The sequence below is a fragment of the Solea solea genome, chromosome 12, assembly GCF_958295425.1.
Source record: "Solea solea chromosome 12, fSolSol10.1, whole genome shotgun sequence".
Taxonomy (NCBI): domain Eukaryota; kingdom Metazoa; phylum Chordata; class Actinopteri; order Pleuronectiformes; family Soleidae; genus Solea; species Solea solea.
In genome coordinates, this window is record NC_081145.1 from 13,397,777 (window position 1) to 13,424,029 (window position 26,253).

Below are 26,253 nucleotides of genomic sequence, written 5' to 3' on the forward strand. Positions count from 1 at the left end.
CAATAAGTAATAATATATTTTCTTTTGGATCACATTTGACTGTTGGTCAGTGTGTACGTGTGTGTGTGTGTGTGTGTGCTTGGTGTTCTTGTGTTTTGGTTTATTTCTTTATGGAAATGTGATAAGAAAAATTCCTTCTGTTTTTGAAAACTTTCTATGTAAATATTGTTGGTGAAATTTAACATTTGTTGTACACTGAGTTTGTTTTCATTTGTCACACGAACTGATGAAGAAAACTATGATATTCATGAATAATAGTGGTGTTGTTGATGATGCTGAATCTGATTATACCTGCCCTTCTTGAATAAGGGCTTTCGATGTCTGCTGTATTTTTGTTGGAGGTGTCATGAGGTTGGGGCATGAGAAACAAAAAGGGAAGGAGTGATACCCAACACATCCCAGCTCTCTGTAGCAACACTGCCACATGCCTTCATATCCTTAACCTTACACACACACACACACACGCACACATGCACACATACACATTTCCAGGAAAGAGATGATGGCACAGATTGTGTTATATATGCCATAAAACGTAACAAATTTGTTTTTACAAACTGAATTTTCCCTGACTGTGAGGGAACTGTTCACCTCACTGTGGAGTCGCTCTTCATTGGTTGCTTGGCATCACATCTAACCCTGTATGCTTCCAGGCTTTAGGATTTACTGTAATGCCATTGTGTTAGGCTGGATTGGCCCTGTACTGACACTGATGATGCCTTCCTTATTGAATTTGAAGTCATTATTGCTCTGCTTGAGGGCAGACATTGCAATGGGCATGTATGGAGAGGGGAGAGGAAGGGACACACACCATGCAACTGATGTGGTGTAATTTTGCATGCTCAATTAGACTTTATTTAGACTCTTATGTGGGTTGAACTCTTAATTGTCCCATCTCTCGATTCGGGGCAACCACCGTATTGTCAGACATAAAGGTCGAGTATACAGGAATAACAGACTGTCTTTTCATAGGCGGGCATGTAAACAGATTAAGTCAATCACAGAAATGCCAATACTTAAGCTTCAAGCTACTGAGGCTTACTGCAAGCACGGACATGTCATCGCTCGTCATCCCCGTCCTCTGCTTCAGTTCTCACCAGCACACGAAGACCAAACCCAGATTCACGCTGTTTTTTTAGCCTCCCTAGACCTAGTGTTTCTTGACATCATCGCACCTCGTGATAACGGCCCAGCTGTAATCTGATTGTCCCACCTCCTCCCTGTTGTTTGCTGGAGTATAAAAACACCATGATTAAATATTGCCGCCCAGGAACGTCCTGACCCCGATGTTTTTGTCTGCATCTCTGCAGATAAGAACACCACCACATAAATCATTGATGATTGACAGGGATTGCTTTTGGATTCATCTATACATCATTTTAGTTTTAGCTTTTTTTTTTCAGAAAATGCTGCATACTCTACCTTTTTAAAGATAAAACACGAAAGAATGACATGATTACAAAATATGCCCTTTGTCTTTTTAACACAGATATAGTACATTCACTTTACTGCTGAATACAAATAAATAAACAAACTGCACAGTTGTTGTAGTCGCAGGTATGTTTGCTGCATGTGTCAGTGCCCCAACTTCCTTATTTTTGTGTACGCCATTACCTTATGTATCTGGGCGGGCCTGTGTACAGACAGGGATGGAGCTTATCACTTTCACATTACTTTTAGGACTGTTATAGTAGAGCAGATACTCCCAGCAGCTGTCTGCAGGGAGGTAGCGAAGGGAAGGAGGATACTGCCTTCATTTGTAATACCGTCCTTAAAAGGGAGTCTCAATGGAAGTCTCTTTCTCTTCTCACACACACACACACACACACACCCACACATATACACACACACACACAGTCTGCCATTTATTGATGCACTAAAATTAAATTCCGATTATTTTCCCTGAATCGAGATCCTTCAGAGTATTTTCTTTTCTTGTTGGTTGTAAATAGACCGTGTGAATCAGTTAGAGCAGCCTCTAACTCCTGCCATATATATGTGGACATTTTTTATCAGGTAGGTAATAAGCAATACACTTAACTGATCTTCTGCCGTACTTTGAAATATCACGTATAGAGTCAGATTGTGTGATGCCCTCTGCATTATGGGATGTCGAGGGTAGCACTCCTGTTTCTTCACCTCCTTTCTCAACTTGCCATGACCCACCTCTTCAACAAAGAGTGCTCTAACTCAAAAACACACAATTGTGATGTGTACAATCTAATTCAATGTATTTATGTATTTTTGCCAACTTTGTATAGTGTATAAATATCTATAAATATATGAAAAATGACAGTACTGTATAGATTTTAGCTGCCTGGTAAGGTTAATAGTATATACTTGGTAGACTAAAAGAAAAAGCGTAGAGCTGTTCAAAAGCCAGTTATTGACAAAATGCTTTCTGTAAAATCCGGTGCCACTGGTTCTTTTTATATACCCTAGGTTTCGGTTCTGGTTATTTCTTTATTTTTATTTTTATTTTTTTAATAGCCAGTGGGCTGCCAAATATGTGTTGTTCTTCTTTTTGTCTGTTACTTTGTTAAAAAGGTTTCTTTGTTGTTGTTTTTCCTGACAAGACACAGCGAGATTCTGGCAGCCAGGAGAGTGCAGTGGAACGCAGACTTGGACCCTGTGCAGTAGTGTGTGTGTGCGTGTGTGTGTGTGTTAGGTGTGTGTCCGTCCATAGTAGTGCTAGTGCTCTCTGTGCAGTGCCTCCTCCCTCCCTCCTCCCTCTGATGTAGTTTGTCATGTGATGCAGCGTGTGTTAAAGTGCAGGATGACTGTGTTTGCAGAAGCTGGCAGATGCCCCCCCCTTCTCTCTCTCTGTCTCTCTCTCTCTCTCTCGCTATGTCCCTCCTCATGCACACTCTGCTTCATCATTACGATGCTTCATTTTAATCCTCCACCGAGTATAGATTTCCACTTCCTCCGCTTAATTGTTCATTTATTCTCCCATTCAGCTGGTAATGCATACAGCACCAGTCTAATTTCCACGTAATCCACGCTTCCTCATTTATGTGTGATTTTCTTTTTTGCCCATTAGCTGCTCTCATCCATCACCCACAAAGTCACTGTAGAGCTTGTTTATCTACAGACCTCTGTGGACCAGAGAATGGTTTAGCAGAAAACAAAGAAAAAGGAATCCTTGCAACTCATGCCCGCTCATACGTTTGTGGTGTCTTGGTTTTTCCCGCACAGACTCTGAGGAGAAGAGCATCTGCCAGCTCAGCACACAGAAACACAAAGCAGCCATAATTCAGAAGTCAAGCACAGACCTGTGAAACAAATATATGTTGTGGTGGCTTAACTGCTGCCATGTTCGTAGCATTAGAAAAGCCTTAAAGTTTGGACCAACTCCATGGAAAAAGCAGTGGGATATGTGCATTTACAGTGAACTGTTACCTTCCCTTTCCCACACCAGATTTATTACTCAGTATTCCGATGTGTTGCTTGGTTGCTCTGTATATATCTGTGTAGTACTTCTGTTGATGTCCTTGTATTAGGATAGTAATGAGTTCTTACTGGGTGTCGTCTGCGGACGTTCTCTTCCTCCTGCCCGCGCTCAGTTCCTCCAAAAACTTCAAACATTCCATTTGAATCTGAAGTGTGCAACATTTTAAAGTTGATTAGTCTTCACAGATAGGCCGGGTGTGAAGCTGCAGAGGGACTGAACCACAGACATTTCCACTGGAGCCATGATAATAATCAAGAAGTCTGTGCTCACGTCCCTCCGAGAACCACATACCCTCTACTGACACAGCTCTCAGCATAAAGACCCTCAGACACGCTCCTTTGCTCCTCCAAACCCACCTCCATGCTGACTACACCTGGCTCTGAGAGGTTCCTGGGTCACTTCCCGCAGGGAAGAGGCAGGTGAGGTTGATGAGGAGGTGGTAGAGCCCTGGGAAGCATCACAGAGCCGTGGCTTTGTTGGTCACATCATAGGTCAGGAGGTAATGGAGGGAGGGCGTCTTGAGGTCGAACCCAGTAGCACTTGAGTTTTGCGTTCCATGTTTTTTTTTTTTAGCCTCTCCTGTTTTTTAGCCGAGCGAACTGTGATCTTACTCTTTCTTTCTTTGTTCTCGTTCTCCTCCACCCATCAGTGTTACAGAGTGTGTTGGGTGGATGGAGCCATGGAGCTGAGCTCTGATTTTGTTCCATATTAAAAAATAATTTTTACTACACTTGTGTCAAGAGTTTAATTTTCCCCCCTGTGTTAATGCATACATTGACACGATATGTGAATAAATAATTATCTAACACCAAACCCAGCTTATTATTTGCTTAATCATTTATTATTTGATGAACTGATTACCTGAATCTTGATCATTGAGTCATTGCCAGTGAGTTCTGTTCAGCTTTGCTGGCCCAGATCTAGGGTTGATGTTCAGTCCCCCAATTGCTCTAAATGTTCATGGTCTGTGGAAGATAAATCCATGATTTTTGTGATCCTTTGACTATTTGTCCACATTAAGTTTTCAATTAAATATCTTACTAGTAAATTTGCTCCAGATATTAAAGGATAAACCGTTTGATGATCCTCTCAATTTTCACATAAAGTCATAATGACGTTATCTCAATTTCTCCAGGAGTTAGTTTCATGTTGAATGCATTGAATAATAATGAAATCACTGCTAATCTTAAGTAGCACTAACATGCTGAACTAAAGTATCGTGAAAGTGGTCAAAAACGGCACGTCACTGTTGTAATTAAGAGCATGTTAAGGTTGAAGAGTGAAATGACCTTTTCGCATCATGTTGAAATAGGGCTGGATGATGAATGTTACCACAATATGTTTTGTTAAACTCAGTCAGTGTTGAGAGTCATCGCGACAGATTGATTGGTCTGAAACTTCTTTATGGGCAGAAAAAATCTACGGTAAATCCTTGATGTGTTTGAACAACATATATCGTGAACCTTTGTTATAACGATAGTAAAAGAAAATGCTATTGCAATAAACCTTTTTCTGTGCATCAGTAAACAGACACTGTAGTAAAGCGACAGTAATTGACTGCCCCCAGTGACTTCATAAAGTCCCCGAGGCCAGTCCAAACACGTCCATTCCAAATGTTTTGAGTGGCTATGTAATTGTAACCATATCTCAATTTCTGTAATGGCTATGACATCAGACAGTGACATAAACAATTACAAACCTCTAAATTAAATGTGCACCATACTTTGCTGATAGAGACTGCAAATTGTAACGCTTCCCTTTGCCTTTGAGAGCAATTAGGAATGAATAATGAGAAATGTCTGCTCTAAATGTCACAACGACATCCTACACTTTGAAGGAAATTCCCATCCCCATGATGGCAGATTTTCTCATGTACCTTAATTGGCTCCCGTTGTTCTTATCGTCTGGCTGAGTTTTGACTTTAGTCCATGTCTGTGACGTATCGAATTGTATGAATGCAAACAATAAAACGAGGTACAGTATGTGATAAAATGATAGTAAAGTAGGCTGTTTTTCTTAATCTCTTCCTCATCAAGTTACAGAAATTCCAGTCTTCTACATGTTAGAAAAATATGTGCCTCTTGACTTGTAATGGGCTTATTGTACACCTGAATTTGCTCTGCTCGTCACCGTGTGCCTCACCGAGACTTAAATGAGAAAAGATGACAATGCAATTTACTCCAAACCTTCCATGCAAGATGTGCCTATTAAGTAGAGAAGTCAGAAAAGAACCAGGGAGGAGATAAGACGCTGAGGCAGTGAAGCAGAGCGAGAGAGAGAGAGAGAGAGAGAGAGAGCTCTGAGGCCTGACACAAAAAGAGGGGTCTTAGCGCTTGAACTATCCCTTTATGTCTCTCTAAGTATTGATTTAGTGCTTTTGTGTGGCAGACATAGAGACTGGTTATTAAATAAACAGAAAAACAGTTGAGATCCTGCCCCCCAGAACATCAGCAACAGAGTTGGACAGGAAACACACACAAGCTCTGAGCCAGCAGAGCTATGCAGACAAGGGCCAAGGTTTCCGTCCCTCCCTGAACTACAACAGACATCTGTAGGCAAGCCAAGAGCATCAACACAACGGGAGACCCTCGCTTGCATCATATCTATTTTTAGAACCCCTGCACCCTCCTTTTTTTTCATCTTTTAAGCTCCTTCTATACTCAAAAATTGTTTCGGTGGTTGCATTATTCCCTACATATTTGTTGACATTTTGTGAAGAGAAATCTGGCCTCTCAGCAAAGTCATGTTTTATGCAAATGAGGCAGAATAAGCACGACAGAGATGAGGGGAGATGAGAGTCTGCAGGTTTCCATTTCAAACCGAGTACAGCAGGTGCTTCCACTGATCCATTCCTCTCCTCCGTCACTCAGGATGAAGTTCTTCTAATAAGTGAAATCATCCACTGTAATCTTTGGCTAGAATGAAAATCTGTGCCTGTTCTATTCCTGGTCCATAGATCCCAGTGAAATCATAATTAGAAATGCCAATAATGTGCACTTTGTGTTTAAGAGAAAGGAGGCAGGAAATTATACTGTCACTTTCAATGATGCAGGCGTTTCCCTGTAGTTTCCTCTTCTTTTTTTTTTCTTTTTTTTTTCCCAGAAGATAATGAACAGTCTCTGGTTTGACACAACAGTGTGTCAGGCAAGAAAGACTGCAGCAACACGAGCAACAGATTGGAGAAGATGCTGGCTGCCAGCGGTGGACAGATGAAGGGAAGGAAGTGAGACAGAGGTGAAGAAGTAGCGTGAGACCAAAGAAATTAGGTGAAAAAAGAAGGAATCAGTAGAGGTGGGAATTAAAAGAAAGGGGGTGGGCATGATGTGAGTATTCTGAATCATCAGGTTTAGTGATCTAAAGACTGAGCAATTATATACTGTAGATATAGTAACATCCAGAATCCCAACTAATAATTATTGTTATTTAAGGATTTATCCTGACATAATGACTGCAGTGTTTGGTCCACTGGATATCACAGTGTTCTTCATTTAATACAGAGCTTCTCTTGCTGGTGTCTTGTCTATATGCAGATGTGTGTACATTTTCTCCCGCTCTATCAGACGTGGGTGGTAACTCCCTTTCTCAAGCACATAGGTTGTTTTTGAGATGCCATGCAGATTTCAAGCCATCCATCATTTTTACATAACCTTAGATATTTATTTTTTTTTCGGGGCTGGACCACAGTTCGGGCCACTATGGCTCCACACTGCCATCCAGTGGACACATGGGGCAACTAACTGTCAAGGCTGAAGCTGTGAAGCTCACTGGTTTTCTATAGGTGTGGAAATAAAAAAGGTCAGGTCCTGTTAGTGTTAATGTAAGGTCTCTCTGTATAGAACAGGTAAAATGATCAAACAGACTTAAATTCTCAAAAAGAATTAAACTGATATAATGTCAGAAGTGGTTTTGTTGTGGTTCAGATTATATACGTTAACTGCATACATAATGAGTCCACTAGTGAAACTCCAAAGTGACTTTTTGTGTGCAAGTGTGCAATATATAACAGCAGTATATTCATATTTTTTTAAAATGTACATATAATGCAGCAAAGAAGAAGATCTTTTTTAAGGGTCTGACTTATTCTCATTTCATTCAAAGTTTCTTGGAGTAAATCAAGAGGCCTTCTTTGTCAACATAAAGTGTCTTTAAACACACAACAACAGTGAAGCACAGACCTCGATACACAGCAGCCATTCTTTCACTCTGGACACATTGTTCAGCTGTAACGCTCTGCTCTGCTCTGCTCTGCTCTTGCGCCATATCGCCTAGCAACACAGACCTGTTTACCTACATTACCACAACCAGACATGCAGATTGAGTAAAGCCCCCAAAAACAAAGGAGTATCACAGTGTGGGTCTGCTTTCATTTTGAGCAGTGCTCACATGCCATGAGGATCCTTCCTATCCATCACTGTTGTTGGTGAAGGTTTCCATTACAAATGTCACAGACGGCTGAGTCGAGGAGAACAACAGGCAGCAGGGGACGACTGACCAGTGATGCACCCAAGGTCTTTCATGGTGAGATGGGAAACTTTTATTTCACAAACACAGTTGTTTTTTTTCACAGTTTGAGATTAAGTTTCTGGTGGTCTTGATGTACACGTCTCTCTTAGGTCCAGGCCGAGTGAACTTCACCTCTCCACTTCATCTCAAACATCCCAGTGAGACGGGCTTCACAGCAAACCAGAGGCCGGCTATATGTTACACGCCCAGTTTGGACCGCACAGACAACCCTCAGTTTGGGTAAGGGTCATCAGTTCTGTTCGGCCAATAGATTTATCATGAAAACCTCTGTTACTCTTTCAGTTTCAGGTGGGATTATCATACAAACAACATGGATTCAGTTTAATACAACGTTTATCATCATCATTTAAACATGAGGTCTCTGCATGAGAGATAACGTGTCTGATGCAGACCTCTTTTATTTTGTGATAACCCAAAGTGGTAACACGTTACAGTAAGGTGCGAACAAAAGGTTAACTAATCATTAGTTAATGATTAGTTAACCTGATTATAACCTTTGATTGTGTTACAACTGATGCACCTTGTTCCCCTCGTGATGAATGTGGCCAGGGTTAAATACAATCAGGTGGTTGGAGTTATAATGAGAAGTCAATAAATAATTTGTCCATCACAAAAATGTTCCGCGACTCACAAACAGGAACGCTTGAGAGGTTTGTAAGAAAAGATCTAACTGGGCAAAATGATTGCAATCATGTCCACTATGGTACAGCCAAAAACAAAGTAGACGACGTGTGATGGTGGCAAACCGCCTTATTGTCATTGCCTCTGCGTGTCGTGTTGTTTCTGTCTGCAGACTCCTGTTGTCTGACAGTTTCATGTCTCAAACCAAACAACACTATCGGCCCCACATCCACTATGACTCTTCAAAGTTTTTGCCAAACCTAACCGACAGACGGAGGCACAGCGGCTTCCATCAGCTGAGGACTCACCAGAAAACAGAGAGCGACGCGGAGAAGGTGCACACTTCATAACAAGATAAATACACCTTATGTTATATTATGTTAAGAACATATAATTGTAAACACTAATTCTATGTTTTTATCAATGTGTTTTAGACCGAATATCAGAGGTTGTTTGTGCCTCATCATCTCACATCAACAGGTAAAAGAAAAGGGAATTAAATCGCAAGATCACAGTTTTGTGAAATAAAAAAATAAAACATGTTACAGCACAAAAATTGTATTTAACTCTTGTTCCAGTGTCCCAGAAGCTTGTGAATATAGGTGCCAGAGAACAGACTGGTTTTACTGCAGGAGCAGATCTTCACTACAACACCTTTCAGGAGGAAAACAGCTGCAGGGTGAGTTTGGTTACTGTGAGTCGCTCACAATACTGTCAGTAATTCATCTTCTTGTTCTTCTATGTGACAGCTCCAGCAACAAACAAATAAGCCACGTTAATACACGGGGTAAAATGTTCTTCACAGAGCTGTTTAAAGGCAGGGGAATTCATTTAAGACTGACTTTATATCACACTTATAAATGTCTATTGTTTTTGCAAACCTCAGGCTCGGGTTGAACGTCACCAGACTCACACCTCAGTGATGAAAAATGATTTCTTACCTACGTCATTTCTGCAGGTGGCTGCACATCACTCACTGACACTGATGTTGAAAAAGCAGGTGTTCTATAATGTGTGATGGTGGTTGACACAATCTCTCTCTCTCTCTCTCTCTGTGCATGTGTTTGAGGGCGCTGAGTCGATGCCGAGCCCGTGCAGCCGTTCTTGTCAAGAAACGGGATTTAGTCGCGATGCCACCGCTCCCTTGGCCTCTGCAGTGAGTACCGAGCCCCTCATGATGATCAGCAGCAGTAGATTGTGAATTCATCAAATGAACGCTCCTCCATCTGCTTTTCTAGACCTCCTCGTCAACACCTGTGTGTAAAACTAATGCACCAACTGTGAGGATCATTGGAAAAAAGGTTGAGCATTTTCCTTTCATAAGTGCAACCTCGGCATTTGGAGCTGTTTTGTGTTGTGTTTTTTTACGCTCTTGTGTTTCTTATGTGGTGTGTTTTTAGGAGCCTACTGGGTTTCTACTAAATGGTCCAAACAATCAGGTGTTCCCCAATAAATCCTTTGATTGTTTACACTTCACTACACATTATAAGAGCAAGTAAGTGGATTTGGCCATTTCTGTAAGAAGCAGCGTTACTTTACTTTAGTGAAAGGGACAAAAACCAAACTGTAAAAAAAACAAAAAACCTTAGAACTGTAGAACAGAAAATGAGGTTGTTCTACTCCACTTGATATCATTGGAATTGACTGATCATTTTAGATGTATTCTTGTGTAATTATTACCATGGTTTAGGAGGAGCTGATTTGACCGATTTATAGATAATCTATAAATACACACTAATTGGTATACATACACTAATGGTTTTATTTCCTGCCAGGACTATGCTGCATTGTAGAAACCATTCAAATTCTTTTGAACTGGTCATTTTTACAGTAAAACTCTTCATTTCCAGGTTCTCTCCTGATGCTGGTTTGGAAGAGTTGAGATCTAGCCACGGTGGTGCAGGAGTCCTCAGTTCAAAAATGGAAAATGCCTACAATCGTCGGGACATGGACAGGTGCACACAAAATGAACATTCAGTCCTATTATGTTGATGTTTACTTTGACTTACACAGCCTCTTTCTATTTTCACAGGTTCATCATTAAGGGTTGACGTCACACAACTGAGAGGTTAACTTGTGGTCATCACAAAATGTAACTGTAGCTTTTTTTGATGACAAATTGGTGTGTTTATTTTTCTCTGAAAGCTTGTGGAGGAATAAAACTTGCATGACTTGTGAGGAAGGACAAATGAAGTATTACATTACCATATAATCAAATCCTGAAGAGCTTAGTGACTCCCACATTAGCCGTGTTTCACAATGGCCCTGTCAAAAAAAGGCTGATTTTTTTTTTTTATCTCTTTGTAAAATCCTTTTTATTTGAATTGACAATCTGCCAGTCAGACGTTTGTGTGGAAGCCAAAGAGGGAGTGAGGGAGATGATGTATTGTCTCCTCTCACTGACCTACAGAGAATGAGAGGAGTGTAAACCAATGAGCAAAATAATTACTCTCATACAGAGTATGGCACTGATTCCCATAGACATCTGCAGTGTGTCAGACTGTTTGCCACCCACATGTTTGGAATGAGCTGCAGAGTATGGACCGAGGAGGAGGAGGAGTGAATTTATGTTCTACAGCTCCATATACAACGTGGTGTGGACCAATTGTTAGGAACTCTAGTGGCTTTACATTATCAACACAATTCAAATCAACTAAAGAAGTAATATTTCCTGACAGTTGGGCCAGTTGGGCGGCATTTTCAAACCAAGCAATTTAGCTGGGCCAGACATTTTCTGCAGCCAGTAAGCAGCAGGTGACACATTTTAAAAAGTGCATTAAAAAAAATTAGATTTTGTAAGACAACAATGAACAAGAAAACTCGCTCATCTGTTGGGGCCCGCCATTTGAATGGACTGTGCATATATCATGTCTTTAATACATATTCCTAATTCATGCGATGACAGGGTGTTTCTGTATGACCACCATTTTGATTGGGAGGTAAATATTTCCACCACTGCTGGGGGGGAAATGTTGTGTACAACATGAATGGTCCCCAGAGGATGAACCCTTATCACTTCGGTGCCTGTAATGGTCCCTTTCTACTCATTTCTGTACAAACAATTAGTCAATATTGAAAATAACATTCACTTGCAGTTCTATAGCAGAAAGATGTCCGTATGTACGTGTAAAAAATAAATGGTTTCATGTGTTAAACACACATCTGTTTTAGAAGGAACGACCAATTTGAACCTGTTCTGCAAATGTTTCCTCAGCATAGACGTTGACATAGTGCCACACAAGAACGAGCATAAATATTTCAGCGCTGGAATAAATATTTCACTCTTTCAATGAGATGTGAGAAAGGGATATGTGGAGAGAAGGAGAGAATTGGATTACATGTGAGCCCCCACATGAATAATGAGTGCAGAGATGAGAGGAGAACAAGGCCATCATCTCATGATAGAGATACAGATATGAAAGGTGCCGTCATCAACAAAAATAAGTACACATGGGTCATGGTGGACCTGGGTCTCTGACCTGCAGAGTGATTCCGTTTTTTTCATGTTAATTCAACACTTTTTTGCCCATGCTTTAGTTTAGCACCTCCCTAAGGACTTACCTTCTATGGTGAGGCACCCCAGCTATTCATCGCTATAATAATCCTGCTCGTCTCTGTCTCTGTCTTGGCACTGACACTCACAGGACTGCTTACACAACAGGGAAGAGTGTTTAGCATGTAATAAATAGTTTGTTATACTAAATCCAATACACACATTTACATAAGCACAAGGACCTGGTTATAAAAATAGCGGCGAGTTAAGCAGAATTGCAATACATGAAACAGACACTGATCAAAATGTGAGAAAGTACTTCACTGTGTCAGCTGAGCAAATGGAAGCTCGTGCTTTCACAGTTTTGAGATCCAGAAATAGATTTCTGTAAATGATTGACAATGACTTCATCAAAGGAGTTAATATTTAATAGTGGAAGACTTTCTCTGTGTACACTCAATAAACAAACGTAAAGACTGAGTTAGCCATGCACACTATTTCACAACACACTCACTTTATCTGAGTCCTGCTCTGATTTGGTTATTTTCAGCTGATTGAGATGTCACAGGTGCCATTTGCCGGTTTTCGAGGATCATAATGCCCAACTTTATTTTCACAGTTAAAAATATTTCTATAGCAGCACTGCAAGGAATGTCCTTGCTTCATAAAAAACAAAACAAACTTCATATGTGGACTTTCTGCCATCCACCTGCACCTGCACCTGCCAGCAGATCAGTCAGATGTATGAGGGGTTTTTAATGCCCCCTCAGCTTGTCTCCCCTTCTTCATACTCATAGTCCATCTGAGACCTTTCATACTCCAGCTCCTCACCCTCATACTCAAATCCCTCTCCTTCACATATGAGCTCCTCTGTTTCGTATTCAACACCCTCTTCATCATATTCAAGCTCAGCTTCATCATACTCTGTGAAAGGCAGCTCCCCTTCCCCGTCCTCCCCTTCCTCCTCGTTAACCAGGAGCTCTTCCTCCTTAGCATCAGCATCCTCACTTGTCCCTTCACTTGTTGCCGGTTTTGAGCTGCTGTTCTTCAAGATGCCATGAATCACCGGCTCCTCGCCTGCCAGAGCCAACTCCTCTGCCTCTTTCTCTGCGGCCTTTCTTAGCCTCTCCCTTCTGGCCTCACGTGCCTCCAAGAATTCTGCAGCTCCTTCCCCGACTACCAGCACCTCCTCTCCCACTTTAGGAGGCTCCTTGACTGGGTTGTGGTCATAGGAGAACAAGCGCAAAGCTTTGAGGCGCTTCAGGCTGGGAAACTCTGTTATTTTGTTCCGGTCAAGGTCTAAGATCTCTAAGTTTTTCATGTGCAGCAGGACTTTGGGAAAAGTATCAAAGCGGTTCCCATAGAGCCATAATCCCCTTAAAGCTTCCATACGTGGCAGGTCAGAGGGCAGAGTCTTCATCCGGTTGTCCCCAATCTGGAGGGACTTGAGGTTGGGTAGGTCATAGAGCTCCTGTGGAAAACTCTGAAAGTAGTTGCTCTCCACCCACAAGCAGCGCAAGCTCTGCAGGTTCCTAAGCTCAGGTGGAAAGCTCATCAGCCGGTTGCTGCCCAGGTAGAGGCGAGTGAGGTTAGTAAGCTGGCAGATGGCCTCAGGGACATCCTCCATCTTGTTGAAGTCCAGAGCCAGTATGCGCAGACCATGCAGCTCGGAGATGCTGCTTGGTAGTGTGCGCAACCTGTTCCCGCAAACATACAGCTTCTCGAGGTGCGTCAGTCCACAGACACGTGATGGCAAGCGCTTGAATTTACGGTAGCTCAAGTCCAGCACAGGATCTCCACTCTCGAACAGCTCCTCCACACCCAGAGGAAGCTCTTCCTCAACCTCGACCTCATCCTCTTTCTTCTTCTCCTCTTTGGTCTCTGCCTCCTCGCCATCCTTGCCCCCTTCCTCTTCTTCCTCACCCTCGCCCTTTCCTGAGGAGTTGCCCATGCTGGGGCCTGCAGCCCTCGGCTGTTATGTGAGCCAGGACAGAGTCATATGATGAGGTGGTGTCTGTGACAGGTTAACCCTTTGACTGGCAGCTGCTGTTGTTTTGTGGTTCAACCAGCTGACTGCAAACAGCATCATAGTCCAGTCCAGTGAAAAGTCTTGCAGCCATATTCTAGCAGTTTGTCAGGTTTCTTTTTGTCCTTTCATCTTGTGCCTCACCATGACAACAGCAGAGTCAAATATCTAACAAAGCCTGGAGTAATAGTACTGATAATAATAATAATAGTAGTAATAATAGTAGTGGTAGTAATAATAATAATAGTTGTAATAATATTGCTGGTAGTCACACTCAACAAAGTACAGCTGAATTTTAAACTTCAATGAATTCTTGCAGTCCTTACCCTTTCCCCTCCGCTTTAACCACCTTGAGGCTTTTAAGAGAAAAAATTGCACAGCGTTAAAGTCATCTGTGCTCTGGTCTGGTTTTTCTATCAGAGCCACTTCAGATAGTCACTGCCTCCGGCTCAGTGACCTGACCAGCGGCAGAGAGAAGCAAGAAGTCTGTCGGTCCGTACGTGAATGCAGCTGCTCCGCGTTAGAGGCCAAAAGTTACAATCCGAGCTGGAGAGAGAAAGTGCAGAACGACTGTAGATGGACCGGCTCAGTGTGAAGGTTTACTTTCAACTGATTGCTGCCTCCCTCCTCTGTAACAGGAGCCAAGGGCATCCACATCACATGGTCAGCCGTGCGTGTGAGTGCGCACAGGAGTTTCAGCAGTAGTCCATCTCCCATCTTTCAGAAAATGGCATCACTGTCAGTGATGTTTTAACATTAATATAAAAATGTTACATCACATCTTAAAGCGTTAAGAGTACATACAGCGACAGTTTTTAAATACAGAGATTATGACCACAATATATGCGAGATTTGGCTCTGCAGAATCTTTTTTTATTATCACATTCAAAGACCAGTGTTGAACTGTGGTAACCCCAACAATCCGTCAGTGGTTACATGTAAAACGTCATGTTGGAGAAAGCTCCTGTCATTATATTGTCAGTGCTGTACTGACTGTTTTCTCCCACCATGTATGGTCTTGATTCAGTTATGACACGTTAATAATAACAATAATTAGCACCTCCACTTTTGTTTCGTGCAAGTGAACAATCCAAATGTGTCTACTTTAAATACATGATTAAACAACAACACAAATAGACAGTGAAAGCTCAGTAATCATCCCAGACTGTCTTCAACCTCCAAAGATGGTAATTCGAGCACTGGGTTGTATCAAATGCTGCAGCCACAGACTTCTGTTTCAGCAGGTTTTTATAGACCAGTTAAAAAGCTGTGATGACAGCCTTCATGTGACTTCTGCTTTGACGCAGAACAGACACAAAAAACTGCTGCCAACACTCACAATGTTCAACTTGACCCCAAATGCAAGAACTAAGAAAGAATTGTTATGAGATTATTAATTGAACGTCCTATGTCGTGTCATGGTATTTGACGCTCGTATTTGCTCATATTTCAAAGATCGATAAACACTGACACGGGAGTGATTTTGTGTTTTGTTGGTCGTACTGTTGAAGAAAAGCCTTGAAATGCTTCTGGGGTCAGCACAGTGCTTCTGTCAGTCTGATGAACTGTGGCAGAGGAGTCAGACAAATGAGGGAGACTCGCACGGGGAGACACACCGCTTGAGGATAATCCTGTCTGATAGGCTGAGGACCAAAAGAGCTGATTTGCACATTTCTGCGTCACATTGAAACGACCCTTAAATGACACAATAGTTTGAGAGCAACAGACACAGAGAGGGACAGACAGACGGAGACCTCAGAGGGGTGAATGGATGTCACTGCTGAGGTGAATGTGTTGAATGTGCATCAAGCAATGCATGACCCAGCCAGCATGTAAAGCACGAGAAGCCGAAAAAGAAAATGATTTGAAATTCTCAAAAACTGCGTCAAAGCACCTTATAAAAGCACAGCAGCACAACACCACCACTAACTTGCAATAGGTCATAACTGAAAACCTATTGCCAGAGAAAGAAATGCCCTCAAACAAAAGGTTAATTGAGCTCTGTGTAAACAACGGTAATGTAAATGATGTTGTCAGTATCACAGTGCACCCTGAAAATCACATTGGCCTTTCTCCAGCCTTTGTCCGGATTGAAAGTAGCCAAAGAAATACAGGGGTGTGAAGGATTTCACTTCCCTCCAGCACCGTCACTCTTTAATACAATAAATAGTACATATTAAATCAGTTTTACCACAAAGCAGAACAGTTTCTGCTGACCCTAATGACAGAAACAAGGCACAAAACAAATGGCTTATTGCACAATTGTTTCACGGTCACCTGATGTCTTTTGAACACTCATACATTTATATATATATATATATATATATATGTATATATATATATATATATGCATTGTTTCTTTTATATAGAGTTATATAGATATTTTAAAGTAACACAATGTAGGATGTGGTTCCTCCCAAAGTTGGTGAGCGATCACAGTCGAAGCAACGTGTGCATTTGCTGACAGGCCAATGATTCCGCAGGACTTTTAATGTGCAAACAACCATGTCTTCAGAGCAGTTACAGCAGCCTATGCTTATTTTTAACATTTTATACAAATATGAGTACACTGCTTTATTTTTCAATATACAGTATCAGAAAAGAAAACTAACCCTGGGAAAAAAAGGACTTAAGAAGAATGCTTGCATATTCAGCCTGGCTTATATAACCTATTGCTCATCTTATGCACATGGTTTGAGGACATGATGATTTCAACAACATGGCCACACACACAGGAACCTCAAACACTCTAAATATAGATGACAAACTGTTTACACACGCTAGCCCGACAGTAACCGACAGTATCTTTATCATTTGATGCCGCTGAACAAACAGTAGTCATGGGTCAGAAGTCATCTGCTCACGCATACGTTGTGACATATGCGGAAATAGCGCCGTTCCACTGCGACTCGGTGAAAGGTCACTGTAACGTCACTATCTTTAACTCCGTATCTCAGAAATACAGTGAAGGAATTTCACATGTCATTACTCAGCAATTCATATAACAGCTATGACCACGTTTAACACAAATGTCTCACAGGAAAAATCATCATCGTACATTAACACCATAACTCAAACGGTTATATGCATGGAGGCATACTACTGGCAGAAAGTCGTTGTGAACTGTGCTCCACAAAAGAGGCACACATTTTGTCCGGGCAGGACACTCTTGGACGCGAGGTGCCCTGACTGTTAATACGTAGTTCCGCTGGAGTTGGCAGGATTTCTCCAAGTATACCAGCGGTGGTGTCTCGTTGTTACGGGTTTTAGTCCCTGCTGATAGGTCTGCCTGGACAGCAGCAACCAGTTAACTTGTGTTTTTCAGGCTGACTCTGTGTTAAAAATGGTTGTTTTTTTTGTTTTGTTTTAAGAAAGGGACAATGCATATTAATAAACATTCAAATGTAAATATGCCAGGTTGTGGCCTGAGGCTACTTTCAGGCAAAAACATAACGATGTTAGAGATCACAGATATATACAGTTACACAAGGAGGAAAGGTTGGGGTTATTAGAGTACAAATATATAACAATAAAAAACGCAACAACTGATAATAAAGTGCCAGTGTTATCAAATGAGAGTAAAGTGCTTAATATAGAAAGACGGGTCAATTATTGCACAAGTTTGCAGCGCAGACGATATGAAGTGTGATTGCACCTGGCCCCTTGAATTATTGCACTCTGGTGGAATTGTACATAAGCTTATTGCACAAAACTCCCTTATACATAATTATAGAGATGGTCACAAGTTTGGTTTCCCCTTCACCAGGGTTAGGGTTAGCAGTTCTTGCTGCTTCTTTAATGTTGTGGGGCTTCAGCACTCTCTCACTGACTGAGAGAGTGACTGTTCCAAAAAGCACAACCTTTAAATGAGGTCAGTGGCTCTGGTCACACGTGAAGTGGAGTCATTGATAGTATCGTGATAGCAACCAGTGTAAATGGCAATGTTTAATTTTTCTTTATCTGTTACGTTGTGCAGTGAACATTTACTTTGTCGTGATACTGTCAAGCATAAATGTGTAACTTGATTGTAATACACACGCAGTCATCACTTTATTAGGTACATATGTGCACTCTAAATCATTGAACTCTCCCAACCGACAGTAGCTGGCAGTTTATACAGTGTTACAGCAGTACATGAAGTCTCTCATGAAGGCGTATGATAACAGTATTTCTTCAGTTTAAAAACACTTCACATTATTTTATGGTTTACAACTGTCTCATTTTACTTTGGGATAAATGAATGTGCCTGTTGTGCTTTTTTTTTGTACTAGTTTTGGTCAAACATTGTCTTTAACCTTCATGCTTCACTGTTAAAAATCCTACATGCCTCTCTATACTTTTGTACAGGCAGAATGGGCAGTAATAGAGGCACACTGACAGGACCCCAAAGAAAGAAAGGGAGGTACATTTTCAGTGACAGCCATAAAGCCTCCTAATATGCAGCTCACTATGGTTACATCCTAACACCCGTAATGGCACTTCTGGGGCCCCTGAAAAAACACAAGTAACAAGTGGCCTCCAGAGAGCCGGTCCTAATGGTATATTTTGCAGTGACATCCATGAAGCTCCTAAAACCTCACTAATATGCAGCTCACCACTGCTACATCAAAACCCCCTTTGTGGGGCCCCCTCTGACTGGTGGGAGGGTCGTGAGAAAAGCCTCTCACAGTTTCTGCTGGTGAGAGATGCTTCTCAAGTCTGAAGCTTATGAAGACTTACCTAAAGGTCCACCATTCGCCTGGAAAGACTCTCAGGGCTGGCTCCAGTTTCTATTGAACAGGAGGTCAGGCGACCTTTGGACTTAGAAGATTTGGCAAATATTGCTGCAAATTGCTCGAAAGCCGCACATTTAGATCCACAGTTCCTGATCAGCGACAGGGTTAGGACGCACCCAATAACAGTTTTTTTAAATTATGTGTGTGTGTGTGTGTGGTATAAAGAATATTAGATTAATTATTTTATTATTTCTGCATTTTTACAAGGGCTTAGGGTGCACAGGTGATGAGGGTGGGGAGGGATGGTGAAGGGTCCCAATTAGTTTCTTTGCCTACATATTTTCTGAAGATCCTATTTCCAAGCCCAACCATTTCCTTTGCCATAAAATGTCAATGTTTTTACACTACGAAAAACATGCTACATATTATTTAAAATAAGATAACCAAAGTAAGTGAACACATTTTTTTTATTTAAACATTTGACCTTCTGAGAAACAGAGGACAAAAAGCCTAATCAATGAATCAATATTTTATTACCATTACCTGGAGCTGCAACTGTACGTGTCTTATCTCAGTATTACAGAATATCAGCAAAATAAATCTATCGTGCATGTATTGCATCACATGCAGTGCAACGAATCGGCTGTTTTTATTGCAGGTATTAAATATGCAAAATATAATATTATGATTAGACTGTCATTTGAAGAATATACATTTAAAGAATATAAAGTGGAAACTTTACCCAATTCTGTAAACCTTTAATGCCAACTTCATTCAAACACATTAACACCACTTGTTTATTCCATTTGGAATTGCAGGCCAACACAAGCTCATTTACATGAATCGTTTCCCTTATTTTTGAGGACAAATAAATAAAATCATCAACTATTAGTTGAGTGAGGATGCTGTTTTTAAACCGCTTCAGACAATAAAGTTGACTAAAAAGTGACTTTTTAATCAACTTTATTCCCACTCATTACCTGACATACAAAACATGTCAACATTAATTTCCAAAACATTTAAAAAATGTAAAATTCTAATATACTAGGGGAAAGTTCATGAGGTGAAGTGCTGTTTGCACACGTTGTAAATGTAATGACCATTCAACATAATGTATAAATGTCATTACTCTGCTGCCCTCTGTCGACCATGACAGGCGTGACACCTGTCAGGGGTTAAATTCGGGCATTTGGTCCATAGAAGCAGAGATGCTGACTGTTTTACACTCACAGACACACGCACACACAGTATAGACAGAGCTTGACGCGTTGACTTTACGTGTATATGTGAATTTTGATGTAACATATGTAATTTCAGACTGACTTCCCGCAGTGTGCTGACCCTGTCATGGGAACTCAGCGGGCCACAGAACAAAGAGCTTTCGCTGTGTGAACTCACTGCACACAATGACCTCGCTCTCTCTGGATATGCTGTGCGCCGATTGGCCCAGAACCGCTCGAATGATCGGCTCGGACTTTACACTGAATTAGAGGTTGAACGAGCCTCTTATCAAGGGGGACTCAAGTGTGTGGATGTGCGCTCGTTAAAATTGAGCTGAGCGGAGTCAAACACAGTTGTGGTGTTGCGTGGACGTGGACGTGGAGACGAGGACAGATCTGCAGGTTGTGAGTATGAAGTGTATGTTTATGTTGACCGTGTGATGGATGATGGATGATGGATGGATGATGGTGGGCCTGAGGGCTGGACAGCCTGTTTCACATTATACAGCCAGTACATTACGCCGCGCCGGTCGTTAGTGTGGTCCGGAATTTAGATCGTCCGTTGTCAAGTCGCATGTGATGTACGGCGGCTACAGACCATAATACATGCGCTGCTATAGTAACATGTAACACCTGACTGATGTTACACTGGTCTGCTTTAATCTGGGGGATTAAGGGAGTTTCCTTTGTTTTACGTTGTTAGTGAAACAACTGAACGAACAGCGACGCGACCTAGGCGTGGTGGCGAGCTCTGTTGCCTCACAGCAAGAAGGTCTCCGGTTCGAATACCGGTTGGATCATGGGACTCTTATGTGTGGAGTTTACATAATTCTCCCCTCGTGTCAGTGGGTTCTCTCAAGGTTCTCCGGTTTCCTCCTACAGTCCAACAAAAACTTGCAGAATAAATATGCAGTGCTTATCAAATGTATTAGATCCCGAGAAAACATAAAATGTTTTATAAATCTTTCAAATCTTGTTTAAAAGTGTTATACTTGTTATTTATTCGGCAAATAACAAAGTGAATGCACCTTTTTATACCCAAATGTGAGCCAGGCTCACTGGGCTTGTTCTCTGAGAAGTGCTCTCTCTTTCTGTTCAGGAATGCAAGTAAATGATTGTAATTTCACATCTTAATCAAAAAAATATTAATGTGCTTTTTTTTTGTAAAACAGTAAATTCGTGGATAAAGATAATAATTATATTTTAGCATTTTGGTTAAAGAGCTTCTACATATTGGCGTATTAACCATTACAGAAACAGTTTGTACTAGTTTATATATATATATATATATATATATATATATATATATATATATATGTATATATATATATATATATATACATATATATATATATATAATGACCAATGCTGTTAATTTAGGGCGGCTGTGGCATAAACCTTACATTGGGCGGTGGTCTGATACATTTGTTAAGCACTGTATTCTAACACAAGTCATTTAATTCTATTGTAGAATATTCTTGACATTTAGATAAATGTTTGATGTTGATTCAGACTAATGCTACAAACGCCTGTGACACCCACCTGACCTCACCACCTGAAGCCTCCTTAATGTCGGATTTCATCATCAATTATTAGTGAATAGACTCAACTCTTTGTTTTCACTCGGCTTGATGGTCAAACTAAAGGGATTAAAAAAGTCTTCCACTGCCGGCTGTTACCTCTGCTCCGTCTGTCACCGTCTGTCTGTCAGAAGGGTGTTTAACACAGTTTTTACATCCAGGTGTCAGACTCTGGTGGAAGAGCTCAACCACAACTGCAGGCACTTCAGTGCACACGTGGATCAACACAGGAACAGCAGGGAGGAGAGGATGAGAAACGGAGGTCAGCTGACAAAGCCTGGAGAGCTATGCAACGGACACGCTGGAGCTGTGTACACCTGGAAGGAGGTGCAGAGCCACAGCAGCAAGAATGACCAGTGGCTGGTTATAGATCGAAAGGTTTACAACACCACTCAGTGGTCAAAAAGACATCCAGGAGGGTTTCGTGTCATCACTCACTATGCTGGACAGGACGCCACGGTAAGTGTTATTTCCTTTGAAATAAAACCCAACACATCTGTCAATGTCAGTGGAAGATGTCCTTCTTCTCCTTCTTCTCCTTCTTCTTCTTCTTCTTCTTCTTCTTCTTCACAGAAGTCATTTGTCATCTCTGTTTTCCAGGAGGCATTTGCTGCTTTTCATCCAGATGCCAAATTTGTGAACAAGTTTCTGAAGCCTCTGCTGATTGGAGAGCTGGCACCATCAGAGCCCAGCCATGACGGAAACAAAAATGTGAGAGCCATCAATCCATCCAACCCCTGAAGGGTCCATCACTTCTTCATCCTAAAACTAAAACTAAGATGCATTTTTTCCTTTGCACACACAGGCCAAACATTGTTAATTGTTGTTAAATTAAGTATGGATCAGTTTTTGATTTACCGTGTGAATATAAATATGTTTTTTATTACAAGCTATACCCACATCATAGTGATCATTTTAGGGAAATTCATAAAATGTTAAGTTATGCTGGTTTCAGTTAAGGCGTTTCTCGTGTTGCTAAGTTGAACCTGCCAGCTCACCAGATACTTTCACCTATTGTCCTGTAAACCCTCTGTGATTGGCCTGGTCTCCATTGTTGAAGATAACACCTGAGACACCTGAGGACAATAAGACAGTCAGACAAGAAATTCTGGACACTCATCCTCCGACAACTGCCTTTGTTTTTTACATTTTTATCAAAAACCCTAACATCGTGCCCGTCCTTAAAAGCTCTAAAAACTGTGACACTGCACTTCCTGACTGTGTGAGCTTTATGGGATGTTTCTGTGTCACCTTATCCTCCTCTTCTTTGTTGTCAGGCAGGATTAATACAGGACTTCCACGCATTACGTGCTCAGGTGGAGAGCCAGGGTCTGTTTCAAGCTCAGCCTTTGTTCTTCTTCCTCCACCTTGGTCACATTGTGCTGCTAGAGGCCCTCGCCTGGCTGATGATATGGCTTTGGGGAAGCAACTGGATACTGACCATCCTCTGTGCAGTCCTACTGGCAACTGCTCAGGTTGCGCCAACGTCATCATCTCTTGCCCTAACAGTTGCACAACAAAGAAATGTTAAAATGCTTACTGTCTTTTTTCTTCTTTTTTTTTTGTCCCTGTAGGCACAGGCTGGGTGGCTGCAGCATGACTTTGGCCACCTGTCTGTCTTCAAGAAGTCCCGCTGGAATCATCTAGTGCACAAGGTTGTCATCGGTCATTTAAAGGTGATGGATATTGATCCTTTGCACTGTTTCCTTTCTTTAAACGTAGATATTAAAAGATAGTTTTCTTAGGGAGCGTCTGCCAACTGGTGGAATCATCGACATTTCCAGCACCACGCTAAACCCAACGTCTTCAAAAAGGACCCTGATATCAACTTGATGGACGTCTTTGTACTTGGTACCACACAGCCTGTTGAGGCAAGTAGCACAACACAGTTTCCAATCACAGTCTTTAACCCTCTTATGACCATAATTATAAGGATTTATCTTGATTTTATGGCTGTAGAATTGTCAAAAAATGTTCAGTGAGTTCTTCACCTTTCTATAATGACAGTTATTCAATATTACTCTGTGTTTTGACTGTGCAACAACAGTTTGAAGGAATAAAAGACAAAAAACGCATTTGGATTTTTCAAGTTTATAACAAAATAGGAACTCTAAAGTGACGTAAACAAACAATTTCACATTTACAATTTGAACTTTGAACTATTTTACATATGTACACAACATTTTGTCAGTCGTGGACTTTTAGTTTTCAGGTTTCTGCCTGTTTTTGCAGTACACGTCCAAGTACCCATGCCAAATCCTGTCAGCGACGACAGGCCTGTCATATTAACATCAAATTTGATCCTCTCTGTTCCAGTACGGTGTAAAAAAGATTAAAAACATGCCCTACCAGCATCAACACCAGTACTTCTTTCTTGGTATGTTTTGCACGAGTCATTTAAAAGAATGAATGAAACCATGAGCACTTTACAGCAATGTTTGCCATCTGTTTCTCTTGTAGTGGGACCTCCTCTGCTCATTCCAGTTTTCTACAACTTTAACATCATGTACACCATGCTCTCCCGCCGTGACTGGGTGGTAAGTCCTTGTCTCCTGTGCAGTACAGTGACATTTACGTTTACGTAGCCGCTCTTAATCTCTATTAACATTAACATCTCTGCTAATTTAAAGACAAATAATTGAGCAAAAACACAGCAGAATCTAATTGACACATGCAAATATGAGTATTAGTTCTTGATATCTTATAGATCATATAAACCATATTAACTTGCTTGTCTTGTAAAGGATCTGTCCTGGGCCATGACGTATTATCTTCGCTACTTCTACTGCTACGTACCCCTGTTCGGTGTGTTTGGTTCACTGGCTCTCATGACCTTTGTCAGGTAAAACGTCTGGTTACTTGAATTTTTTCTGCTGTCTTTGTGAAAGATTTGATTTTGTTATGTTTCGTTATACCTTTAATAAACTCCAAACTAGCAGATATGTTGCGCTACACTAGTATTGTAGATCGTTCACACAAAACCTCACAGTTTTGAGGAACAATGTCACATCACACCTTTAAACATGTAAAAGACATGTAATGCTCAGTCCTACATTATTATTTTTCAATTTAAATATATTAATGGAAACAATTATGGAGGACCTCTAGTTCATTGTATGCAGCGCCGTGAGTACATGATGCAAAATGGCCTTCATGGACTATTGTTGTCAATGTTTCAGGTTTTTGGAGAGTCACTGGTTCGTGTGGGTGACTCAGATGAATCATCTGCCGATGGACATTGACTACGAGAAGCACCAGGACTGGTTAACCATGCAGGTAACTGGGAAACTGCTTTAACTGCTGTGACCTGCAGGTGCTGCTCATGTATCATCTTATCATCTGCACTCTTTTTTTCTCTCATCTACTTCTTTAGCTGCAAGCCACCTGCAACGTCGAGCAGTCCTCCTTCAACGACTGGTTTAGCGGACACCTCAACTTTCAAATCGAACATCAGTATGTCAAATTACTGAGTCTTGAAAGTGGAATTGTGAGCGAAAGGTCAAACAAAACAAACCTCAGGCCTCCTGATGTGCAATGTCAGCAGTCTGATGTTCAATTGAATTCAACCATTCTACAGACACAAAAGGCTTTTATCAGCTGTGTGTCCACCACTCAATATTTGTTTAGTTTTTTTTGTTGTGAAATTAACAATACACATTTATATATTTCTAATATTTACTATGACGTGCCCTGTTGACCTCTTGGCCAGGCCACCCTTGGAAGAGATTTGCACTCAAGTCTTGACCCTAACAACAAACAGACACATGTGAATGTAAAAGTAACCTGTCAAAAGGTTGATGTGTAAAAGTGTTGCTTCTTTTTATAGAAGTTGGACTGACTGTACTTGGCGTCCTTCAGTGTAATAAACTGCTTAAAAACAAATGTGTGAAACATGAGCTGTTGAAAACAGTCTTTCTTTTGTCTCTGAAGTCTGTTTCCTAGGATGCCTCGCCACAACTATTCACTGGTGGCCCCGCAGGTCCGTGCACTCTGTGAAAAACATGGTATGTCCTACCAGGTGAAAACAATGTGGCAAGGCTTCGCTGACATAGTCAAGTAAGTCTAACTATTTGTCTGTCTGTCTGTCTGTCTGTCTATGCACATTTACTGTGACACATGCTGGATAGCTGGACCACTTCCTTGATAAATGAACGCAACAGTTTATTAACTCGTGTTTCTTTTCTCATCTTTGTTTTTCAGGTCACTGAAAGCCTCTGGAGACCTCTGGCTGGATGCATATCTCCATAAATGATATTTCCCTCCCACACACACACACACACACACACACACGTACATGTAATGTTTTCTTACGCACCATGAATTGATTGTGTTTTGTTTTATGATCCAGTGAAATGTTGAAATAATCATTCTTTCTTTTTTTCCTCTGTTGGTGTTAGTGTCTTTTTTTTTGTTTAGTTTTCATAGCCTTCAGACTTAGTATCATGGTGTAATCAAAACAGTAAGTGAAATGATAGGGAGCTATGTGAAGCAGTGTTTTCCTGTATCTATTATATGATACTGATTGATCAATAAAACATGACGATTCCAGAGACAAATGAAAACTCTTGAGTTTGAATGTTCCACATTTGTCTCCATCACCTACATAGTTGTCTCTTATCT

The 26,253-nt window shown here is 41.2% G+C and overlaps 3 protein-coding genes across 4 annotated transcripts; 2 read left to right on the forward strand and 1 right to left on the reverse strand.

The window, feature by feature from the left end:
* The first annotated feature begins 7,711 nt into the window (after positions 1 to 7,711).
* Positions 7,712 to 12,525, forward strand: saxo4 (stabilizer of axonemal microtubules 4). The gene is made up of 11 exons (XM_058644605.1): positions 7,712 to 7,972; positions 8,068 to 8,197; positions 8,772 to 8,934; positions 9,034 to 9,079; positions 9,178 to 9,278; positions 9,486 to 9,557; positions 9,669 to 9,755; positions 9,838 to 9,900; positions 10,000 to 10,094; positions 10,450 to 10,554; positions 10,632 to 12,525. Exons 1-11 carry the CDS (start codon positions 7,894 to 7,896, stop codon positions 10,648 to 10,650), a joined length of 960 nt encoding a protein of 319 aa, XP_058500588.1. The 5' UTR covers positions 7,712 to 7,893; the 3' UTR covers positions 10,651 to 12,525.
* Positions 12,506 to 14,837, reverse strand: LOC131469545 (leucine-rich repeat-containing protein 10B). The gene has a single exon (XM_058644604.1). It carries the CDS (start codon positions 14,041 to 14,043, stop codon positions 12,859 to 12,861), a length of 1,185 nt encoding a protein of 394 aa, XP_058500587.1. The 5' UTR covers positions 14,044 to 14,837; the 3' UTR covers positions 12,506 to 12,858.
* A 5,212-nt stretch (positions 14,838 to 20,049) lies between these two features.
* On the forward strand, positions 20,050 to 26,195 carry fads2 (fatty acid desaturase 2). Of its 2 annotated transcripts, none has more exons than XM_058646418.1 (13): positions 20,050 to 20,458; positions 21,795 to 22,092; positions 22,234 to 22,344; positions 22,911 to 23,108; positions 23,208 to 23,309; positions 23,379 to 23,504; positions 23,950 to 24,010; positions 24,094 to 24,170; positions 24,378 to 24,475; positions 24,813 to 24,909; positions 25,007 to 25,086; positions 25,564 to 25,689; positions 25,834 to 26,195. In XM_058646418.1, the coding sequence occupies exons 2-13, from the start codon at positions 21,883 to 21,885 to the stop codon at positions 25,883 to 25,885; spliced, it is 1,338 nt and encodes a 445-aa protein (XP_058502401.1). In that variant the 5' UTR covers positions 20,050 to 20,458; positions 21,795 to 21,882; the 3' UTR covers positions 25,886 to 26,195. The 2 variants fall into 2 exon arrangements, with proteins under 2 accessions (XP_058502401.1, XP_058502402.1); XM_058646419.1 differs by having other exon boundaries at positions 20,050 to 20,455.
* The last annotated feature ends 58 nt before the right edge of the window (positions 26,196 to 26,253 follow it).

Bases quoted from the DNA above. Each gene is read 5' to 3' on its own strand.
- saxo4 (XM_058644605.1), top strand. From the start codon at position 7,894: ATGTCACAGACGGCTGAGTCGAGGAGAACAACAGGCAGCAGGGGACGA. The intron at 8,935-9,033 runs GTGCACACTTCA...AATGTGTTTTAG, and splicing joins CAGAGAGCGACGCGGAGAAG to ACCGAATATCAGAGGTTGTT. The intron at 9,080-9,177 runs GTAAAAGAAAAG...CTCTTGTTCCAG, and splicing joins TCATCATCTCACATCAACAG to TGTCCCAGAAGCTTGTGAAT.
- LOC131469545 (XM_058644604.1), bottom strand. From the start codon at position 14,043: ATGGGCAACTCCTCAGGAAAGGGCGAGGGTGAGGAAGAAGAGGAAGGG.
- fads2 (XM_058646418.1), top strand. From the start codon at position 21,883: ATGAGAAACGGAGGTCAGCTGACAAAGCCTGGAGAGCTATGCAACGGA. The intron at 24,011-24,093 runs GTATGTTTTGCA...TTTCTCTTGTAG, and splicing joins ACACCAGTACTTCTTTCTTG to TGGGACCTCCTCTGCTCATT. The intron at 24,171-24,377 runs GTAAGTCCTTGT...TGTCTTGTAAAG, and splicing joins TCTCCCGCCGTGACTGGGTG to GATCTGTCCTGGGCCATGAC.